Here is a 19,360-nt window from a genome sequence, read left to right on the forward strand (position 1 = left end):
TACTTAGTATTTATATATTAGAAGAGAATTTGCTTTTATAACAATTTATAAGAGCGAGCCGTTTTCCAGTTCGATTTTAATAACTCAAAATTTGAAATTTGACCTCTTGCTATCCAATGTTGTCTGGTACTCACAAGTAACACCCCAAATATGCCGATTTGACACTGATTTTGAATTAAAGACGGTACAGCTATAACTTATTGTTTTAAAATTGTTCACAAAAATAGCATAATTTATCTTTCATATATGCTTTATAGGGTACATCTTATATGCTACAGGCTACTTCATTTTTCTTAAATGAAGAAAAAGTAGTGGTTATTTGACCACAAGATTCCGACTTTGAAAAATATTAAGCTGAAAAAATATCATAAAAACATCCTTATTTGGATATAGTCAACATTATTGATGAAAATCCAAGTCTTTTCTTCATAGCAGGTTATATGCTCCTTAAGCTTGTGGCGCTTATTGACGTTGCCTCTGGAAAAAAAATCATCTTAAAAAACATCCAAAAAGGCAGAAACTTCATTTCGAAGCGTTCAAGAACTAACATGATCTGTCCGTTGGCCCCATAGTCGCTGTCTGTAGCCGAGACTGTGATCACGTGACGTGCTGTGTCGGCAGCTATCTGGTAGAAATCCTCGGGAAGAGAGATGGAGTACACTTGTGACTCAAACTTGGGCGCGTTGTTGTTCTCGTCTAGGATCTATAAAAATGTATTATAAAAGTAGCCGATTGCTGCACAAGCACCACAAAATTTTCAACTATACTTATTGCGACCAAAAATCAAATAATACAGTCTGTTTTCTCAAAAACAGCTCGTCGATTAGAAATAGCTTTCGATAATGGGAAGCGTATTGCATTTAAAAGTATTTGAATATGCTTTTGGATGAAACCGTCGTTTGCTTCAAATTTGGAAAACCATTAACTGAAAATTGAATTGAAATACTTGAAATCTCAGTTGAATAAAAACAAATCTGAAACTTGCCGAAAGAAAACAATACAAAAACACGAAAACGAAATAAAAAAATACAAAAAACATCAGGCTGAACTTTTGTCTCGAGTGAAAATCAATTTCAGAAAAAAGTCGAGAAATGCAATTGAATTGGCATTTAAACAACAATTATTAAAACGTAACTAAGCTGAAAATACAGAATTACATGACCATTGAGCACATAAAAAGTATCATATTAAATGTTCAGCAATAAAAAATTTAAAACTCCTAGTTTTTAGGCCTAATCCCAAAAACTAACAACATAAAAATATATTTCCGCCCTGCAAACGACGTTTTATGCGGCAAATCAACCGATTTAATTTAAACCGACACTATATGCGATAATTTTGCAAGTTGCAGTACTAATTCAAAAACAAAATTTAATTATTCAATTAAAGCTGAACTGCTTAAATCAGAAGAAAAAACCACTCTTCTGAAAAAAACCAATAAAAACAAACAAAAAAGCGATATTCCCAGAACAAAAATTTACAACATAGAGGCGAAGCTGAGCTTCGCACCACTTGCGATTGAAAACAAACAAAAACACAAGTCCAAAAAATGGAAAATGTTGAAAAATACTAGTTCTAGGAAAAATTAAATTTTCGTAGGTCTCGATAGAAGTTCATTGTACATGCCAGAAATTTGAGTATTAAATTAGCAACGGAACAAAAGTTAAGAAGAGGAAACAAAGTCGACAATATTTGAGCAGACACAAGTGCAGAAAAAATGTGCTTTCATAAAAAATCTTTATAGTTTTAAGTCCCACCTGAGACTAGAATGAATAACACTTGCACTTTCAACTACAATGATGTGGAAACAATAAACGAAAAAAAAAACTATAAGAAAAGAAAAATCTGTGATATGGCAACTAAGCCGACAATCTTTGAGCAGACACCTGTTGAGCAGAAAAAAAATTGATAAAAAAATTTTAAAAAAATCAAATGCACCTTCCAGAACTTACAAAGAACAACACTTGAAAACGAATCAACGCTGGAAAACGATCAAAATTAGCTAGACGTAAGTAAAATTATAATATATATTTTTTCCGTAGCGAACAGAAAACAGAAGAAGTTATTTCACTAGTTTTTTTTTGTAGGAAAGTTGGAGAAAACCAAAAAATGCATAAGAAAACTTAGCAGACAGCAGTTCAACTTGAAGTTGCAAAACGATGAACTCGTCTAGCAATTAATGAACTCGTCTAGCGGCTATTTTTTATCCAGAAAAGCTTTTGAAACAGGTGAAAAAATGCACGAACTTCCAATTAGTAGATCGCTAAAAGCTTTAAAAACCTAGAACAAATTGATTTGGACATCAGCCTCTAACTCAGCTGTTTAATTTTATCTTTAGTTTGGTCTCAAAAACAAAAAAATTCGGACCATTTTTTCTTGACACGTTAAACTATGCATCATGTATCACACAAATGAGGTAAATATTCGAATCAGGTAAATATTTTTAATAGAGCTGGTTTTGTACTGAAGGCTCATCATACTGAGGAGCCTTCAGTTTAAAGCCAGCTCTATTAAAACAATTTTGAAAACGCCTCGGTGCCGAGAAAAACAGAATATTTTTGATTTGCAATCATTTCCGCGGATTGGCGTTAGTAGTCACATATTTTAACCTCAAGTAAAGATCTCAAAAACTAATTATTATGCAATCTTTTAATCTTATAAACCAATTTTTTGCAAATCTCGTAATCAACTTTATAGTCTTACTTCCCCTTTTCGGTAAAAAATATGATATTCAATTTAAACTTCTCGTCGTTTTTTCGAAGTTCGTTTGACAACAATTCCGGCAGCTCATTTTGTTCATTATTGTAATAGGTTTACAGGCTCAAGGTTCTGGCTTCAAACTTACAGTGAGTTAAAAGAGAAAAATCTTCTGAAATTTTCATAGTACTTCGAGAATTTCGATTAATCATATTATATTAATCGACCTTGTACGTCGTTAACTTGTCGTCAAATTCGTTGTACCTAAATTTGCGGGGGAAAAACAACCGAATTCAAAACTCCATCATGCCTACGGTGTTCGCGACAATTAAAGCACTGACCTTTATTCTGTATTCTTGGGATGAGACAAAAGCATTTGAAGTCTGAGCAACCACAACCAATGTTATTTCCTCAGTGCCTTGTTGGTAGTCAAAATTAGCTTTTTTGATGACTGATCCAGTCGAGTTGATTTCGAACATGTCTGGTCCATTTCTGGACATCCCAGGGGTATCCATGAGAGAGTATTGCATGGGATCGGTGTCAAGAGTCCTCGTCTAAAAAGGGGAATCAATCGGTTAAAAAATCAAAAATTAAGAAAAAAATACGACATACTTCATCCCAAAGTTATCCCTTGAATGATAGAAAGAAATGAAAAAGTATACTAGCTGAGGGTGTGTTTGAAGTAATCACTCAAAAATACTAAATTAACAGTTCATCACAATCATTTTTATCATTTCTATGGAATATTACGATTGTTTAGAAAATGAATTTAGATAGTTAAGGTGGTGATTTAACCAAATCATGGATATCCGATATGATCTTTAATCACATGACATAGTATCACATTATATGGTTTTACCTGTTTATTAGTTACTTTGATCCACATTTCCGGCTTAAAAACAGTCAATTGCGTAATTTATTCATCTTCTTTGAATTCATAATTCAGAACAAAAAATTCTTTGGAACAACACAACGAAAAACGACTTATTTATATTCAGATTGAATATTTGTAGAATCGGTGAAAACGTGTTTCAAATTTTCGTATTACCTCAACTGTGAAAACCACTGTTCCCAAAGGCGCCGTCTCGCTCAGTTGAATGACTGTATCGTTCGGAGGCGAAATGAACGTCGGCTTATCGACCCTCCCACTCCTATATGCACTCGTATCTCTCCTCGACCGTCTAGAAGCACTTTCGTCCTCTTGGGCTTCAGAGTCGTCTCGTTTCTGACGTGAGTTGCGTGACACGTAAACATCTACAGGGACGCTTTGGGTGTTTTTCGGGTCGCCCATGTCTGTGGCTTGCACGAAGAACTGATACGATATGATATCTTCTAAAACATTTGGGGTGAGATCTCAAAATTTTGCATGTGTTTTTTTAGAATCAAGGATATGAACGGTTTTAGTGGTTCGTTATCAAGATTTGGATGAGGTACCTAACACGATCGTATAAGAAGCTTAAAAAAGTAAGTAAGTTTTAAAGGGATGTCTTATCAGACCAATCAAACTGATTGCAAGAGAATGCATTTTTGAGCCAGAATCTTGCAAGTCCATCTTGACAACTTTGGATCATCTTCGAAATTAAAATCAAAGGAAATGATGAACATTTGAGCTGCTCAGCTCTTTTTCGAAAACTGCGGTTTGTATCATTATTTTATGGACTGGGAAATACTGCCCACTCTCAACCAAGAAGCATGGGTCATATATGTTGTCCTAGAAAAAACCGCCTACATTTAAAGGATCTTGTTAACTACCCCCTTGATGTTTTCTATGGAAAAGTATTTCATTTTTAAAATTCTATTAAAAATCTGCTTCAAAAATTGTTTCAATCTGGCACTTATGACTACTAAATCTACGGTGGAGTTATTTTTGTTAATCTTCATTAACACTTTCCAAATTCGTTAATAATTTACGGGTTTTATGGTACAAAAACTGGACGATATCTACAGTTTTTAGTATACATTGCATTACCAAAACTCCATTAGATTTCAGATGTCAATCATGGGTTCTACATTAAGTGAAATTTCGGATATTTTGCACTCAAATTTGAAGCTCATCTTCACTTATGATAGTAAAACACGCAATGTGTCACAAATTTACCTGAAATGTGAACGCCTGAAAGTAGTTTAGAATAATTTTGTTTTCGGATAAGTTTCTATAATTTGAAACATGCATTTAGATGGTAACAATCTCCAAATTACAAACTCACATGACACTACGCGATAACCCACGAGGACAGTTCGAGTTTAATTAATCAAAAAATGGCACTCATTAAAAATCATACCTGATGCAACCGCGCCTAAAATTTCAACAAAATTAATGAAGTTCACTGATCTCAGAAACTCATGAAGAATTGTATCAGTAGTACAGCACAAGGGAAAAACTGTTTTAAAATTTTGGCAAAATAGAGATTTTCAGAAGCCGAGTTTACCAGCAATATTTATTGACCAGAAATAGAATAAATTTGAAGAAAATTTTTTTAAAGCACCACCCGCGAAAATCAAAAAATAACCCGTAGCCAAACTATCAACTATTTTTGATAACTGCCGCTTATTTAGTCAACAATAAAGAATGAAAACAGTTCTAGAACTCTACTTTAAAAGAAGACTATGACGCATTTGAGAATTTTCGATTGTCACTAAAGTTTTATTAGAACAGATGGATCCAAATTGTTCTAACTGATTCAGTAATTGCTTTTTTATTGTCTAGCAATTGTTCCTTATACATGTCATAAATTGCTTTCCAATTAACCTTTGGACATGCCATAACCAGGATTGATTACGTACCTGGTCTACCGATGCGTTTCAAGATGGTGACTTTGCCGTTGGTGGGATGTACATGGAAGGTGTCCTGGATGTCCTGAGGCTGGTTGGGACTCAGAGAGTACTGCACCTCACTGTTCCTCCCGATGTCTCTATCGACTGCATGCACCTACAGAACAAAATATTACTCCTTTTTTATATCATAGCAGTTTGTTGCTTTAATCCTTCAACTATGTTCCAATTAGGTATTTTACATGAGGTAGAGACTAAAGGCTATCAAAGCTACGGAAATTTTGTGTTTCCAATTCGTCATGGTACTCAATTGCGGATATCAGGAAACTTCGATAAAAGCGATAGTTTGAGGCAAATCGGCAAATCTTTATCAGAAATTTTAGTGTGGTTTCATAACTTAGTTTTGCCGCCGCGAGTTATGAATGTTCTCAAAATTTTTCTTTTTGACAGTTGTAGAAGCTATTTTGCTCATATTTCTACACAGAGGTGAAACACAGCTTCGCATATATGCAAAACTCAGAAACATAGCATGGCAAGCTAATGGACAAAGAATGAGATTAAAGCTTAGAAATTTTAAAAGGGAGCCGTAAAAGACTACCAAAAATTTATTACGCTTGTTGCCATTTAAAACAACTAGATATAAATTAGCATCAAAACAAAACTTCGGCACCAGTAAGTAAGATGACAATACTTGAGCAGAAACCATTCGGGCCAGAAAACAAATTGTTGTCATAAAAATTTACCAAACAATTTTAAACTGAAACTCTAAGTCCCTCAAGAACACAACAACGCATAGGAAACTTTTTTTGCTATCCAGCGATGCAATATGAGTAGACAAATCCATTACATAAAAAGACACCATTTATTTCGAATAAAAAAAACAAAAAAAAACTGAAACACCAAACGGGATTAGATAGTTTAACAGCCAGCAAAAAAAATCGAATAGAAGAAAAGCTAAAATGCAAATATATTCAAAAAATTCCTGTTGTTGACAAAGTAATAGAATTGACCAAATGATTTAAGTGATATTGTTTGACAAGTTTTTAACATGAAAAAAGTGGAGGGTAATAGAGAATGTCGAAAAAATGAAAACTAAAAAGGAGAAAACGAGAACTAAGTAAAAAACGAAATCAGAAAAAAACGATTAGTTTGATAAACGATGAAGCTAATAACAATAACAACTGTCGAACCTAAAAATGAACGTTTCGATCGGACAAAAATGAAACAACGAAACGTATAGTTGAACGAAAGCTAATGAAATGAATAAAAAAGTACACCCTTCAATTTTTCTGAAAAATAAAGAACCCAAAAACAAAATGAATAAAATCTGGGGTTCAAAAAGAAATAACATCAAGGAAAAAATCAAAACCTTTAAAAATTACAGAAACTGATCATTTGATATTATTGTAGGATACTTCAGACTTGCTTAACTCCAGTCTGTCATTCAAGATAATTATCCGCGTTGAAACAAAATATGCTGCAAAGTAATGAAACGAACATTAAAAAATAGATTGTTGAAGACGAAAAATAAAGCATAAAATTTTTTTTTTAAAATGCGCAAAAAATCATGGACTCAAATATTTGCAAAAAGATCTATGTAAGACAAAAAGTTGCTGAACAAAGAGTGAAAAAGGTTTCGAATTTAATTCAGTGAAACGAACTGAAAAAGGCAAAACAACACTGACAAAAATTTTTAAAATGCTTATTAAAATGCCAAAAGAAGGTTTGTGCGGTCTACTTTGAAACTTCGAAAAAAAATCCCAGAAAAATTGTATCAATCTCAAACAAAACAGCTATGAAATTAATTTCAAAAAAGCAGGTAAATAAACAGAAAGAATTAAAGCCGACAACCAAGGCTGAAAGTCTATGCATTACTTAAAGCAGAGAAAAAATCAAAGTTTACGATGTAACAATGTTTACCATACTTATTAAAAACATAACCAACAGACAGTTGGAAAAGCGTCATAAAAGCAAGGAAACAGAAAAAACACTGACTGATTTTAAAAAAACTTCAACTTGCGAATTTCAGAGAAAAAATGTGACCTTAAGGCTCCTTGAATTTCAATTTATGATTGAACCTTTTTTGATAAAATTAACCCAACTTGAGAAAACTGGATCAAAAGGTTAACTCTTTATTCCGCTGCAAATTCTGCAAATTAAAATACATTTATCGTGAACATTAAAATTTTGTTGTTCTGTAGTTGAGTTTGCCTTGCCTTTACCAAAGGAAATGAAGTGAACTTGAAAAAAAATCAAAAGTCAAACCGTGAAATATCAACAAATTTTAAGAGCGTCAACAAGTCTTAAGACTTTTCCTGAAAAAAAAAACAAAGAAAAACAAATCACCAATACCTATATAAGACTATTAACTACGTTCATGAATCTCAAAAACATCAATGAAACACCTATATAGCATCTACGATCGCGCCTTAGTAAATGCTCATTTACCTGAATGACATTATGTCCAATCGGTAAAGGATTGTTCAACAGAGCATGGTAAGCTGCCCTTTCGAACTGTGGCACTTGATCATTAATATCCTTGACTCCTATGTTCACTTTGGCGAACGCATGTCGACCCATTCCGTCTGAAGCCATGATTCTCACCACAGTGTCCAACTCCGGATCTTCTCTATCAATAGGGACTCTCAAGAACATCTCGCCTGTTTTCGGGTCGATTCTGTACGTCTTTGCAACCTTGTCGCCTATGAGTGAATACGTTATCTCAGAGCATATGCCCTTATCGTTGTCGTAAGCTTTAACCGTGAGAAACGAGTTTCTTATATGGTACTCGGAGTGTTCGACTATATCTTGGTTCATGTAGTACTCCTGGTGGGAAAATCTGGGTGCGTGTCGGTTGATAGTTGTGACTCGAACTGAGACAGGAGCGAGTTTAGTATGAACTGTGTCCGAGGCAGTTACTGTTAAATTGTAAAACGGTTCCAACTCGATGTTGTCTGAATTGTCGATGTACAGCAGTCCTGAAAATAAAATGTCAAATTTGTAAACTTGAAGAAATTATATTTCAGTCAAAATAGAGGATATGAATAGGAAAGGGAAAAACATTCGCACATTCGCAATGTTATAACAGAAGTATTGTTTTAAGTATCTAGAAAAATTATTTTAAGACGGCTTTGTATGTGGTATTTAACAAGTTCACGAAAATGATGAATTTTTCCAAATTATCGGCCCAAATATCATATTTTTGCTCTACAAAGGCTCCATTAAACTTTCTCCTCAAAAATTCTGACTCAAATCTCAGAAGCTTAAAACAATTACCTTTATTCTTCTCGACATGGAACAAATTCTGCTCATTGCCACTTTTGATCTCATAGAACACAGAGTCTCTATTCACTATGTCCAGATCATACGCCTCCACTTTGCCCAGACAGAAGGGACGTGGTCCCCCCTCTGACTCATCGAAGTTGAGACTGTAGTGACTGTGGTAGAATTGGGGGGTGCAGTCGTTGATGTCGTTCACTGTGATGACAACTGTGGTGACGTCGAAGTGTTTGGTGTCGTGTACTTGCACCAGGAGCGAGTATCTGTGAGTATTTACAATTGGTAAATTCTATTTTAACTAGCAGCATATTTTCATGATTTTTTAATCAAAAAAACGCCCATCCCTCTTCTATTGTACCTAGAAATGAACTACCGCCCCTAAAACAAACTGAAAAAATTATTCAGATCCAAAAATATCGAACCTATTAACTAAACACCCCATTTGAGCCGGTGAGCGCTAGATATTCTTTTTTCAAATTAAAGATAATTTTGAGGCCTCTTTTTTCTAACTTCCATTTCATTTTTAAAATTATCTCGTTGTATCTTTGACTATGTTTCTATGCTTGGCGTTTCCTTTCCCCTCTGCATGAGCCAAACCTCGATGAACGCTTCTTGATTATACGAAGTTTTCTTGAAACAACCGATATTCTAAAATATATCCCCGACGAGTACTAAATATTATCAGACAATTTGCTGAGAACAGCTATTGTCCCCTGACTATAAAACTATCATTTAAAATCATTCATGACTAACTCGGATATCTTTTCTCTGTCCAGATGTCGTTTGGTGGTGATGACTCCAGACTGTTCGTCTATCTGGAAGTTCTGAGATCCCTCCGCACTGGCGATGATGATGTACTGCAGAGCTGCATTATCACCACTGTCAGCATCACGTGCCACCACTGAAAAAAAACACATAATATCAAAAAGGGTCAGGCCAAACAAAGAAGGTTGGAGTGGCGTCTTTGTACGTCATTCGCCTTCAACAGATTCAATAATAAGATAAGGACAAAAATAAGTCTTTAAGTAAGCCAATCGTAAATTATATTTATCATATCACTATAAGTATAATACAGAAGCTAAGCGGAGCTTCGCACAACTTGCGATACAACACAAACATAAAACAAAACATAAAACGTCAAAAAAAAAAGAAAAACGTTGAAAAAAAAACAAGGTGAACAAAAAATTTCCTATGTCTCGATAAAAGACAACATGCACTATTTCAGAAATTGGACTTAGCACAAAACTTAAGTTCTTTCTCTACTAAAATAAGTGAGAAAAATTAAAATTTTTGAGATGTTGAGTTTTCCCAAATACATAACATTTCTCTTGCGAAAAAATGAGGAGTCGCCACTTCTGCAGCAAAATTTCTTAGCCGGTTTTTTCGATTGAACTTTTCGTCTCGGATTTGATAAGGTAGTTTCTAAAAAACAAAATTCAAAAAGTTTTAAAAGACGGTCAAAAGTTTTTTGACTTTCCGAAATGTATAACTTTTTCAGCAAAAAAACAATTCATGGCCGCTAAGTAGAAAATCCTCGCGAAATCAGGTTTCGCGATTCACCACTTAACATAAGAATTGGTACGATAGTTTTCGAGTATAGTCAAAAAGTTTCCACAAAACGGTCAAAGTCAGACTTGTTTGAAGGCCATAAATTGTTCCTAAGAAAATTAGCGCAGCCAATTATAAAGCTGGGCTTTCACCAATCTGTTATTTCGATTTAACTAATGATATCAAATTTGTCAGGATAGTTATCGATAAACCCAAAATCTCGGATATGGGAGGGTAATTTTCGAGAAAATTCAAAGAGTTTTGAAAAAAAAAACGGTCAAAAAATCAATCATTTGACATTTCCAAGGGCGGTAACATAGTGTGTAGAAAAAAGTTGTGAGAGGCCACTAATGCAGGGGGCTTTCCAGTGCTCTTTATCTCTACTGAAACCACAATCTCAGATTTGGAAGTTATTTTTCGAGAAAAATAAAAAAATTCAAAAACCGGTCAAAAATCAAACATTTGACTATTCCGGGGATGCAAAAAATTCTGAAAAATGAAGTTGAAAAAACTACTTAAAAAATTTCTGACAAGAAGTTTAAAAATTATTTGAAAATAAATCTTCAAAACTTGAAAAAGAAACAGCTACAAAACTCCATAGTTGTATAGAATAAAAATTCATAAACAGTTTGAAAAAATTGAAAACAGATTACCGAGCGGCAACAAATTTCGGGTCGAAACCTGTTTGAGCCGAAAACGAAACTGTTGTCATGAAAAACTTCATAGTTTTAAAAAATCTTACGACCCATCCCATCTGAAACACATAATCGCATGCGAATATATTTGCCCTCAAAATTATGCAATATATGTTGACTGAGCCGATACAACATAAATGGAAGCTGTTTGAACATTTCAAAAAGACATGAAAAAGAAACAATGAAAAATTTATTAAAAAATGAAATAACCCAAAATCAGACAAATTACTGAGCTTTTAGTTATAGTAAAAAGCTGTTCGAACTTGAACAAAACACATGCTCTAGAAAATAAGCCAATAAAAGCCCTAATAGATAAAAAAAATAGCGTTTAAGAAAAACGGAAAATGAATCACCGATAGAAGCTAGGACGAAAACATCGAACCCAAAAAAAAATTGAGAACTATTTTTGAAAAAATAATGAAACCTGAAACGGTCTTTACCTAATTACTACTTAAATTACAATGTCAGAAGATGAAGGAGTCCAGGAGATGAAATGAGTCCTTCGAACAAAATTATTTACGAGAAAAAAAAGTATAGTACCCGATTGCAAAACCCTTGCGTATCGCAAGGTTAATTAGCAACAGAACAAAGAACAAAATTTACAAAGCGGAAACAAAGACGACAAGCTTTGAGCAGGAACCAGTTGAGGCGAAAAAAAAAACATTAATTTTATTTAAACAAATAACTGTATCAAGTTTCAAGTCCCCCTGAAATTAAAATGAACAACACTTGCAACTACCATAATTTTTGACAAAAAAATAAGTTATTTTGATAAACTTTTCGAAGCACTTCAGATTATAGATATTTGCGTTTTAATGAGAATAATCTGGCTCTGTTCAAGTTAGGTTTTTCACATCAGCATAGATGCGTCTCTAACCTTCAACTACGAATGTCCCTGGCGCCGCCCCTTCCGAGATAGAGGCTCTGTAGACGGGGTGGGAGAATACGGGAGGGGAATCGTTGGAGTCCTCCACGATCACATTCAGTCTCGCATTGGAGAAGACATGACTCACTTTGCTGTCCCATGCACGCACTATCAAAGTGTACTTCTGGGGCCCCTCTTCGTAGTCCAGTTTGGAAGTAATCGAGACCCAACCTACGAATGAAGATGGAAACTCGTATCAATTTAACTATTCCCCCCTTGCTGCCTTACAAAAAATATCCAACCCCATAAAGGAGAACTTTAACAGTTAGGCATGACATGAGCGAAATATGAACATAGTCATCAATTTTCTCCAATTTTTCAATGAGGATGAAGTAGAGATCTTTTATCAGTTTTAAAATCTGAACCACGCTCATTCTCAGCGGGAGAGGCGTCAATTTTGAGCCTAGTAAAAATGAAGTTCATAAGCAGGGGCATATCAACACTTCTCCCTAAAGAGCTAAACAGCTCGTACAGTGCCTCACAAAAATGTAACAACTGATTTTCGAATATGGTTATCAGAAATTCAGGTAATATGCAAGGTCTAAAAAAACTACAACAATGAGATTATATATCCACTTGAAAACTATTTAGTAATCGCTTTTTTGAGCATCACATCTTGATTTTTGGTTCACGACGAAGAGCGTTTCCAATAACTGTTCCTTAATACAAATTCGTGAGGTTCTGTAGTTGAGCCATTCGCCCGAAAACAAATGGTTCTAAACAAAAATCTGAATGACTTACCCGTGAGGAAGTTGATGTCAAATTGCTGATCTCTGTCGCCCTGTTCTATCGTGTAGAATATTCTAGAAGCATCCGCACTCACTGCTTCCAGCTGTGCTATCTGTGCACCCAGTGCAGTGTTCTCGGGCACTCTCACCGTAATTTCACTCTGCGTGAACATGGGCGCCTCTTGCGGCATGAACTCAATTGTCACGTTCACTGAAGAACGCATTGAGTCGTTGTCTGAAAATAAACAGAAAGAGAAATATTTCACATTTTATTGCAGGTTTGATCACGAACAAAGGCTCAAAAACATACAAAGGGTTGTTCTGCTTCTAATGAAAAAAGTCTAACGAAATTCAATGATATCGGACTTCTTGACCGTTGTTTAGATACCAATTGTTGATAAAATTAAGTTATATGACTCACTTTTGTTCCATGCTTCGACGACTATGACCTGATGCAGGTTGGTCTGCAGTTGATTTGACGGTATGAGGTCTCTGGTGTAGAGGGATCCGTCTTTGAGGTCAACTTCGAACAGAGAGATGAAGTTCCTCTCCACTCTGTAGAACACTACCGCATTCTCACCCTCGTCACGGTCCAACGCAGTTACCTAAAGGGATATAGGGTCACCTATTGGGTGCGAAAGAGGTTGAGGTGGCTACTGCCTCTGCTCCTCAGTCTAAAAGGCTCACCACGATCCGTGGTAAGAACTTCGAAAAAAATTTAAAAAAAAACACATTTTTCCTGTATTTGCATGTTTTGTGTCTTTTTGCAAATACAAATCTATTGAGAGGTAATGCTTGCTAATGGAAAATCAAAAAGGGGGTTGTCTGAAAACACTATTCGAAACCATAATTATATGCAAAGTAAAGTAGAAGTGATCACCCTTCGCTTTACGAATTAAGTCAGTTAGTAGTTTTTAATCAAAACTTATCTCAAAAATTTAAATAGGGAGCAAATTTGCGGAAACTGAAAGCTTACCTGTCCAATCAAAGTTGATTTTGGCGACCCCGCTTTGACCCCAAATCTGTATGGTAGCCTGACAAACTCCGGCTTGTTGTCATTAACGTCCAGAACTTTCACTTGAACGAGAATCAAAGCTCGATGAGTCACACCTATCATTCGCATTTCCACTTGCAAAAAGTAGGAAGACTTCTTCTCACGGTCAAAAATTTTACCATCTTTTGTACTAATTAGCCCGTTAGATAGCCCAATTGAAAATAAGTCAACGTTATTTCTCAGCCGGAATAACTTGGTATTCTTTTCGTATTTCTCTTTCACCAAAAGTCGCGTCACAGATTGTATAATTGTTGTGTTTTCTTTAATAGTTGCGTTGTAATGAGACTTCTGCAAAAGGTAGTTTCCAAGCGCTTCTTGGACAGTTACATGAACAGTCACCAAAGCTGACAAAGGTTCGACGGGAAAATCCAGAACTTGCACGGTCAACGAGTAACTGCGACGCATGCTCCTGCTTGCTGACGCAGTAATGACGCCTGTTTCGGGATTTATAGTGAACAGGTTATCATCCGCATTGCTGTTCACAATTGAATACTCAAACTTGGTCATTGCAGGACTGTCGCGATCCACCGCTTTTGGTTGAGCCACAATTACACCATCAAAAGTCGGTTGGTAGAGAACTACTGAATACGCAGGCAGTTCAAACTTAGGTGGACAATCATTTTTGTCAGTTATCGTTATGTTTACTATAGCGTCGCTTAAGGTAAACAAAGGCGGGTTCCCTAAATTATGAGCTGAAACTTTGAAGGTGAAAAACTGTTTTTCTTCGAAATCAAGCACAGTTTTGGTTCTCAAACTTCCAGTGTTAGCGTCTATTGTGAAGTTTTTCTTTGCTTGCTCATCAAGAATCTCGAATTTAATCCGCCCATTATTTCCCGAATCTTTGTCTAAAGCTTTGACAAGAAGAATTTTCGTTTGTTCCTGGGAACTGAGAATCACAGAACCTTCCGGTATGCCTTCGCTTACAGTTCCATGAAAGAACGTTCGTTCAAACTTCGGATGATTATCGTTCACGTCTATTAAACTAATCTTAACAAACGTGTACGCTTTCAAACCGGCGGCGTTTGTAGCTTCGATTTCAAGCTTGTAAGATCTTTTCACTTCGAAATCTAGATTTTGTTTGACCGAAATAGCACCGGTGCTCGGGTTGATATCGAACATTTCATCGGGATCTCCGCCGACGATAGCAAACCGAACCGTCGAATGGCAGATAACAGGCACGAGAAAGACAAACGAGCTGAAAGGTTGGTTCTCTTTGATGCTCACTTCGTATTCGCTTTTCTGAAAAAGGGGAGGAGAGTGTTCGCCTGTTACGACAGTGATGGTAACGATTGCGGGTTCCTCGGATCTTCTTCGCTTCTTGTCTGGTTTATCGGGATCTGGTTCGTCGAAGGCATAAATCTGTTAAGAAATTAATGCTCAATGAATTATACACAATTCTTTTATAGCACAAGTTATACAAAAGATCATATTCCAAGTTTCCCACAAAAATTTTCAATTACAATCTATGAATTCATAGGTAGGAAATTCGGGCGTCGAAAATTAAACGATAGTACAAGTTTAAATTTATGGACATTGAATAGTTGAAAATTAGACATTGAATAGTAGAAAACCTGTCACTTCATAGTAGGAAAAGTTCCTCCCGTATTCAAAACGTCCTTAAAAACTGAGAAAAATCCTCTCTAAATCCGAAAAAGAATAAGGAAGCCTTGACGACTGACCTGCAACTGGTACGTGTTCCCAACCATTGTCTGATTCAGCTCCACAGTCAGAGTCACCTCCCCAGTCTCCGGTCGCACATCAAAGTAATTGTTACTAGCTAGAACAGACAAACAAACCATTTTAATCAGAGTCCAACAAGTTACGACAAAACTGAACTTAAGCATACAGATTTGGCTTCAATAAGTAGAAGAATACATGTGAGGAATACATGTTATTTTCAGAACTATTTTTTCAGAAGTCGACCAAATTAACATTCCGAGCTCTCCTTAAACACCAGAAAGACTCTAATATGCCCTCGAATCATAAATAGCTATTCACTTTTGAGAAATTCTTCACTTTTGGGGAAGCTTTCATCTAAAGAGAAGCCTTTTTGCAGCACGTAATTCCTCAAAAAATTATGCAATTCGCCTCTAGTCACAGATCATTATTCCATGTAATGTGTTCCAGGAAATTATTTCTGACAAACAACTCAGCAATCAATTTAAGATTTATTAGTATTTGAGAGCTTTTGTCCCATTGGGTTGTTCTGACATTCACATGGATGGATTAAAAATTGGATTAATTACTATTGGATTAAATAAGTAGAAAAAATTCCCCATTCTAATATTCGTTCTACAGAAGCGAAGCAGAGCTTCGCACCACTTGCGATGCAAATGAAATGTAGAAACTGAGGCGGAGGCCACTAAATTGAAAAAATCTTTTTAAAAAAAACTATATCTATAAAAACCTCATAATTTGTCTCAAATGATGTTCATTTTGCGAAAACTATTTTGAGAAACACGGCTAAGAACAAAGTTCTCAATCGCCACCACAGCCGGCAAAACTTGGGTAGACGATTGTTGAACAGAAAACAAAATTATCCAGAAATATTTTTAGCTATGAAACTTTGCAACTCAAAAATTCCCCCCTCCTTAAACACACAAAAACATCAAACTCTATTTTTCCATTAACGCTACTGACTCTATGGTGACAAATTTACAAATTAAAGGAGCAAACGAAACGCCTTTCATTCCTATCAAAACTTGCTTCAACCAAAATCAAATTGCATAATAAGGAATATACGTCGAAAAAAAACAGCAGACAAACAATAGCCCAATAACTAAATTTCTCCCAAAAAATCATTTTGAAAAGAATCAAACGCATTACCTTTATTGTCTGAAGCAAAGGCGTTAAATCCACACAAAAGGGACCAAAAATTACCTGGATTTTGATATACTATTAAAGTACTCCGTGCAAAAGATTCAGTGATTTCAGTTCGTTAAATTGTTAACCCAAAAAAGTCGATACTCCGAGTTGAATAGCTAGCTTGTTCACTACAACGGTAACAACGATAGCCGGTTGCAGTGCAAAAAGGACAAAACGTTGCATCTACCCTTATCCAAAAAAACGAGGACAAAATTTACACATAGGCGAGGCTAAATTTCGCGCTACTTGTGATACAGAAAGCCACCGAATTCTAAAAATTGAAAGAAAAAAAACGTCAAAAACAACGTTCAAAAACTTCGTTTGCTTGTTTCAAATGAAACTCATTTTGATTTAATAAAATCCGTGGTAAAACACATTTGCCAGCTTTAGATTAATTTTAAAAAATCAACCGGTATATAGAAAGACAAACTTTGGGCAGACGCTCGTTGAACTGAGAAAAATGTTCATAAAAAGTCGAAAAATGAGACTTTTAAAAAGCAGAAAATGAAAATAATTTATGGATTTTTGTTCGAAAGTTTGACGAGCCATCAAATTCAATTGATTTGCAAATATAAACTTTCAAATATTATGAGGACAAGAAAAAAGTGTACACAAAAAGTCGATTTTTGAAAAGCAGAATATGCAAAGAAACTTATTAATGCTTTGTTCGGCAATTTGTAAATCCATTTGCAAATAAAATTCAAATATATCATAAAGATTTGGATGACAGATTGCTAGAAATGAAGATGAAACAAAAACGAGAAAAAAATATCCAAAAGAAAAATGCTGCTGAAAGAACTGTCTTCTATTTCATTTTTTTTCACTAGCAGAAAATCTTGGAGGAAATAGAGATGAAAAATATAAATTACATTATTATGATGGAAATTGCAATGAAAATTTAAAAAAAACACTAAACAGAACAAAAGGAAAACATTTAGAGTAAATGAAACAAACATACAAAAGAAAAAATTCTGAAGAAAGAAAGAAAAAATTACGAGCAAATTATAATTAAACAATTTTAAAGATATTTTTTTTGCGATAGCAATTAAACCCTTCTAAATTTAGGTCTTTCTACAAAAATAAATAGGCCCGAAAGCACTCAAACCAATATTCAAAATCACTTGACGAAAAAACTATTTGAAATTTTATCAAAAACATTTGCGTATAACCTCATTACTTTAATAACTTTTTACCAAAAATACGATTAGAACAGCAAAACGCTCAAGAACAATCGAGGATTAATTTTTCAAAATACAAAGCGTTATTGAAAAGTTAATGAATTTTAAAAAGTTCGATTAAAAAATTCGAATATTTTTTCAAGCTTTCAAAAAGATTTTTATAAGGGGGTCGGGGAAGTGATTTTAAAAATTCAAAACGAAATTGTCAAATTTATAACTATCTCAAAAACGAAAAAATATATAGAAACAAAAACATGTGCGAATAAGCCGAGAGATTTAGAGCCGACACTTTATAAGCTGAAAAACAGCCGAAATAATTCCAGTAAAAATCATACAAAAAGATTTGCATCTACCGTCTACAATGAAATCTCTACACCGGCAAAACAAGTGCGCTGCATATTTAAGCTGCAGATTTGTAAAATTATCATTTCAAACTTCTTTCTAAATGTGTACCATTTTGTGAGCAAAAAAATTACGGAAAAAAACCCGGTTGCAATACCGTTGCTTATCGCAAGGGTAAAAAAAATGCTCTTTTTCATTTTTGCTCAATTTATTGTTAAATTTAAAGGTAAAAATCTTTGAATTCGGTGTAAAACAGCAAGAATAAGAAATAATATAAAGTAAAGTATTAATAAAAAATAACTAGAATTACGTTTAAATACATTTTTTGTTCACTGCACTCGAAATAAGGCTGAAAATCAAAATTTTCTGATCGGTTTTTCTCAACATTGAGAAAACTTTTTTCAAAAATTTTTACGATTAGTTCGACTCACTACTGTAAAGCTTCAATATAATTTATCAATCGACCCATTCTGATGACTATTTGTGGCACCTATTTTGCGGTCAAAACAAAAAAAAACAAGAACACACACGGAGACAAAGTCATTTCCCATTTTCAATGATCGAAACAATAACTTCTACAGCAAGGAAATAGAATTCCTTTGATCTGAATTTGAATTTCTATTAGATCATGCTGGCTTTAAAAATTGGTTCAATTTCAATTAATTTAGTGGTACTTTTTCACACTTGCAGCGTCAACTTAAAAAATCGCACAAGATTATTTGACAACCAAAACCATTCGTAGCTCAGCCAGAAAGCATGAATAAAAACCATCTCTCAAGTTAAATTTGAAAGCCAAACCCAGATTAACATATTTGCATTTACAAGTTAGGATTACAGCATGTGTACGCCAAACACTTCATAAACCCACGTGAAATATTAAGTGCAAGTTTTGAGTAATTGTAAAAACACATACTTGTCCTATCAAATCTCCAACTCTTGGCCAGATAAATGTTTCTCAAATTGAATTAAACGTACAGTGAGTCAAGTTTCCAGGCGGCGATCGGATTTAGACTACAAATCACGAGTTAAACCCTCTAGATTTGTATTTGAGGCGATGGGCGAAGGCAAACTTGATCAAGATGGTTTAAGAGGGATTTAACCGCTCGATATCAGAAGTTACTCTCCTACACATGAAGTAAATTTGGAACTTCATACCCTTAGCTCCTGTTTAATATAAAGACTGTCAAACAAATTTGCCATTTCGGTCAGACAATGTTAAAAAAACAATCTCAAAATCATTTCAATATTTCGAGATTAACTCTTTGAACGACTAAATT

The 19,360-nt window shown here is 34.7% G+C and overlaps 3 protein-coding genes across 8 annotated transcripts in view; 1 reads left to right on the forward strand and 2 right to left on the reverse strand.

The window, feature by feature from the left end:
- LOC134840457 (adenylate kinase isoenzyme 6-like) overlaps positions 1–19,360 on the reverse strand; it is a 478,618-nt gene that overhangs the window by 206,272 nt on the left and 252,986 nt on the right. The window lies entirely within an intron of this gene.
- The window catches only part of LOC134840454 (calmodulin-lysine N-methyltransferase-like), a 525,993-nt gene that overhangs the window by 149,069 nt on the left and 357,564 nt on the right, over positions 1–19,360 (forward strand). The gene's annotated exons all lie outside the window — the stretch shown is intronic.
- Positions 1–19,360, reverse strand: part of LOC134839350 (protocadherin Fat 1-like) — a 216,854-nt gene that overhangs the window by 34,271 nt on the left and 163,223 nt on the right. For 4 of the 6 annotated variants that reach the window (XM_063854868.1, XM_063854867.1, XM_063854864.1 and 1 more), the window contains exons 11-24: positions 15,378–15,475; positions 13,621–15,057; positions 13,066–13,249; positions 12,658–12,879; positions 11,869–12,087; positions 9,502–9,649; positions 8,746–9,011; positions 7,918–8,447; positions 5,482–5,626; positions 4,980–4,994; positions 4,796–4,810; positions 3,746–4,029; positions 3,039–3,251; positions 549–703 (exon numbers count right to left, since the gene is read on the reverse strand). In XM_063854868.1, coding sequence (XP_063710938.1) covers positions 549–703; positions 3,039–3,251; positions 3,746–4,029; positions 4,796–4,810; positions 4,980–4,994; positions 5,482–5,626; positions 7,918–8,447; positions 8,746–9,011; positions 9,502–9,649; positions 11,869–12,087; positions 12,658–12,879; positions 13,066–13,249; positions 13,621–15,057; positions 15,378–15,475 — 3,931 coding nt within the window. The remainder of the gene's footprint in view (positions 1–548; positions 704–3,038; positions 3,252–3,745; positions 4,030–4,795; positions 4,811–4,979; positions 4,995–5,481; positions 5,627–7,917; positions 8,448–8,745; positions 9,012–9,501; positions 9,650–11,868; positions 12,088–12,657; positions 12,880–13,065; positions 13,250–13,620; positions 15,058–15,377; positions 15,476–19,360) is intronic. The other 2 variants (XM_063854865.1, XM_063854866.1) reach the window with 2 other exon arrangements.

The sequence above is a fragment of the Symsagittifera roscoffensis genome, chromosome 2 (genome assembly GCF_963678635.1).
Source record: "Symsagittifera roscoffensis chromosome 2, txSymRosc1.1, whole genome shotgun sequence".
Lineage (NCBI taxonomy): Eukaryota > Metazoa > Xenacoelomorpha > Acoela > Convolutidae > Symsagittifera > Symsagittifera roscoffensis.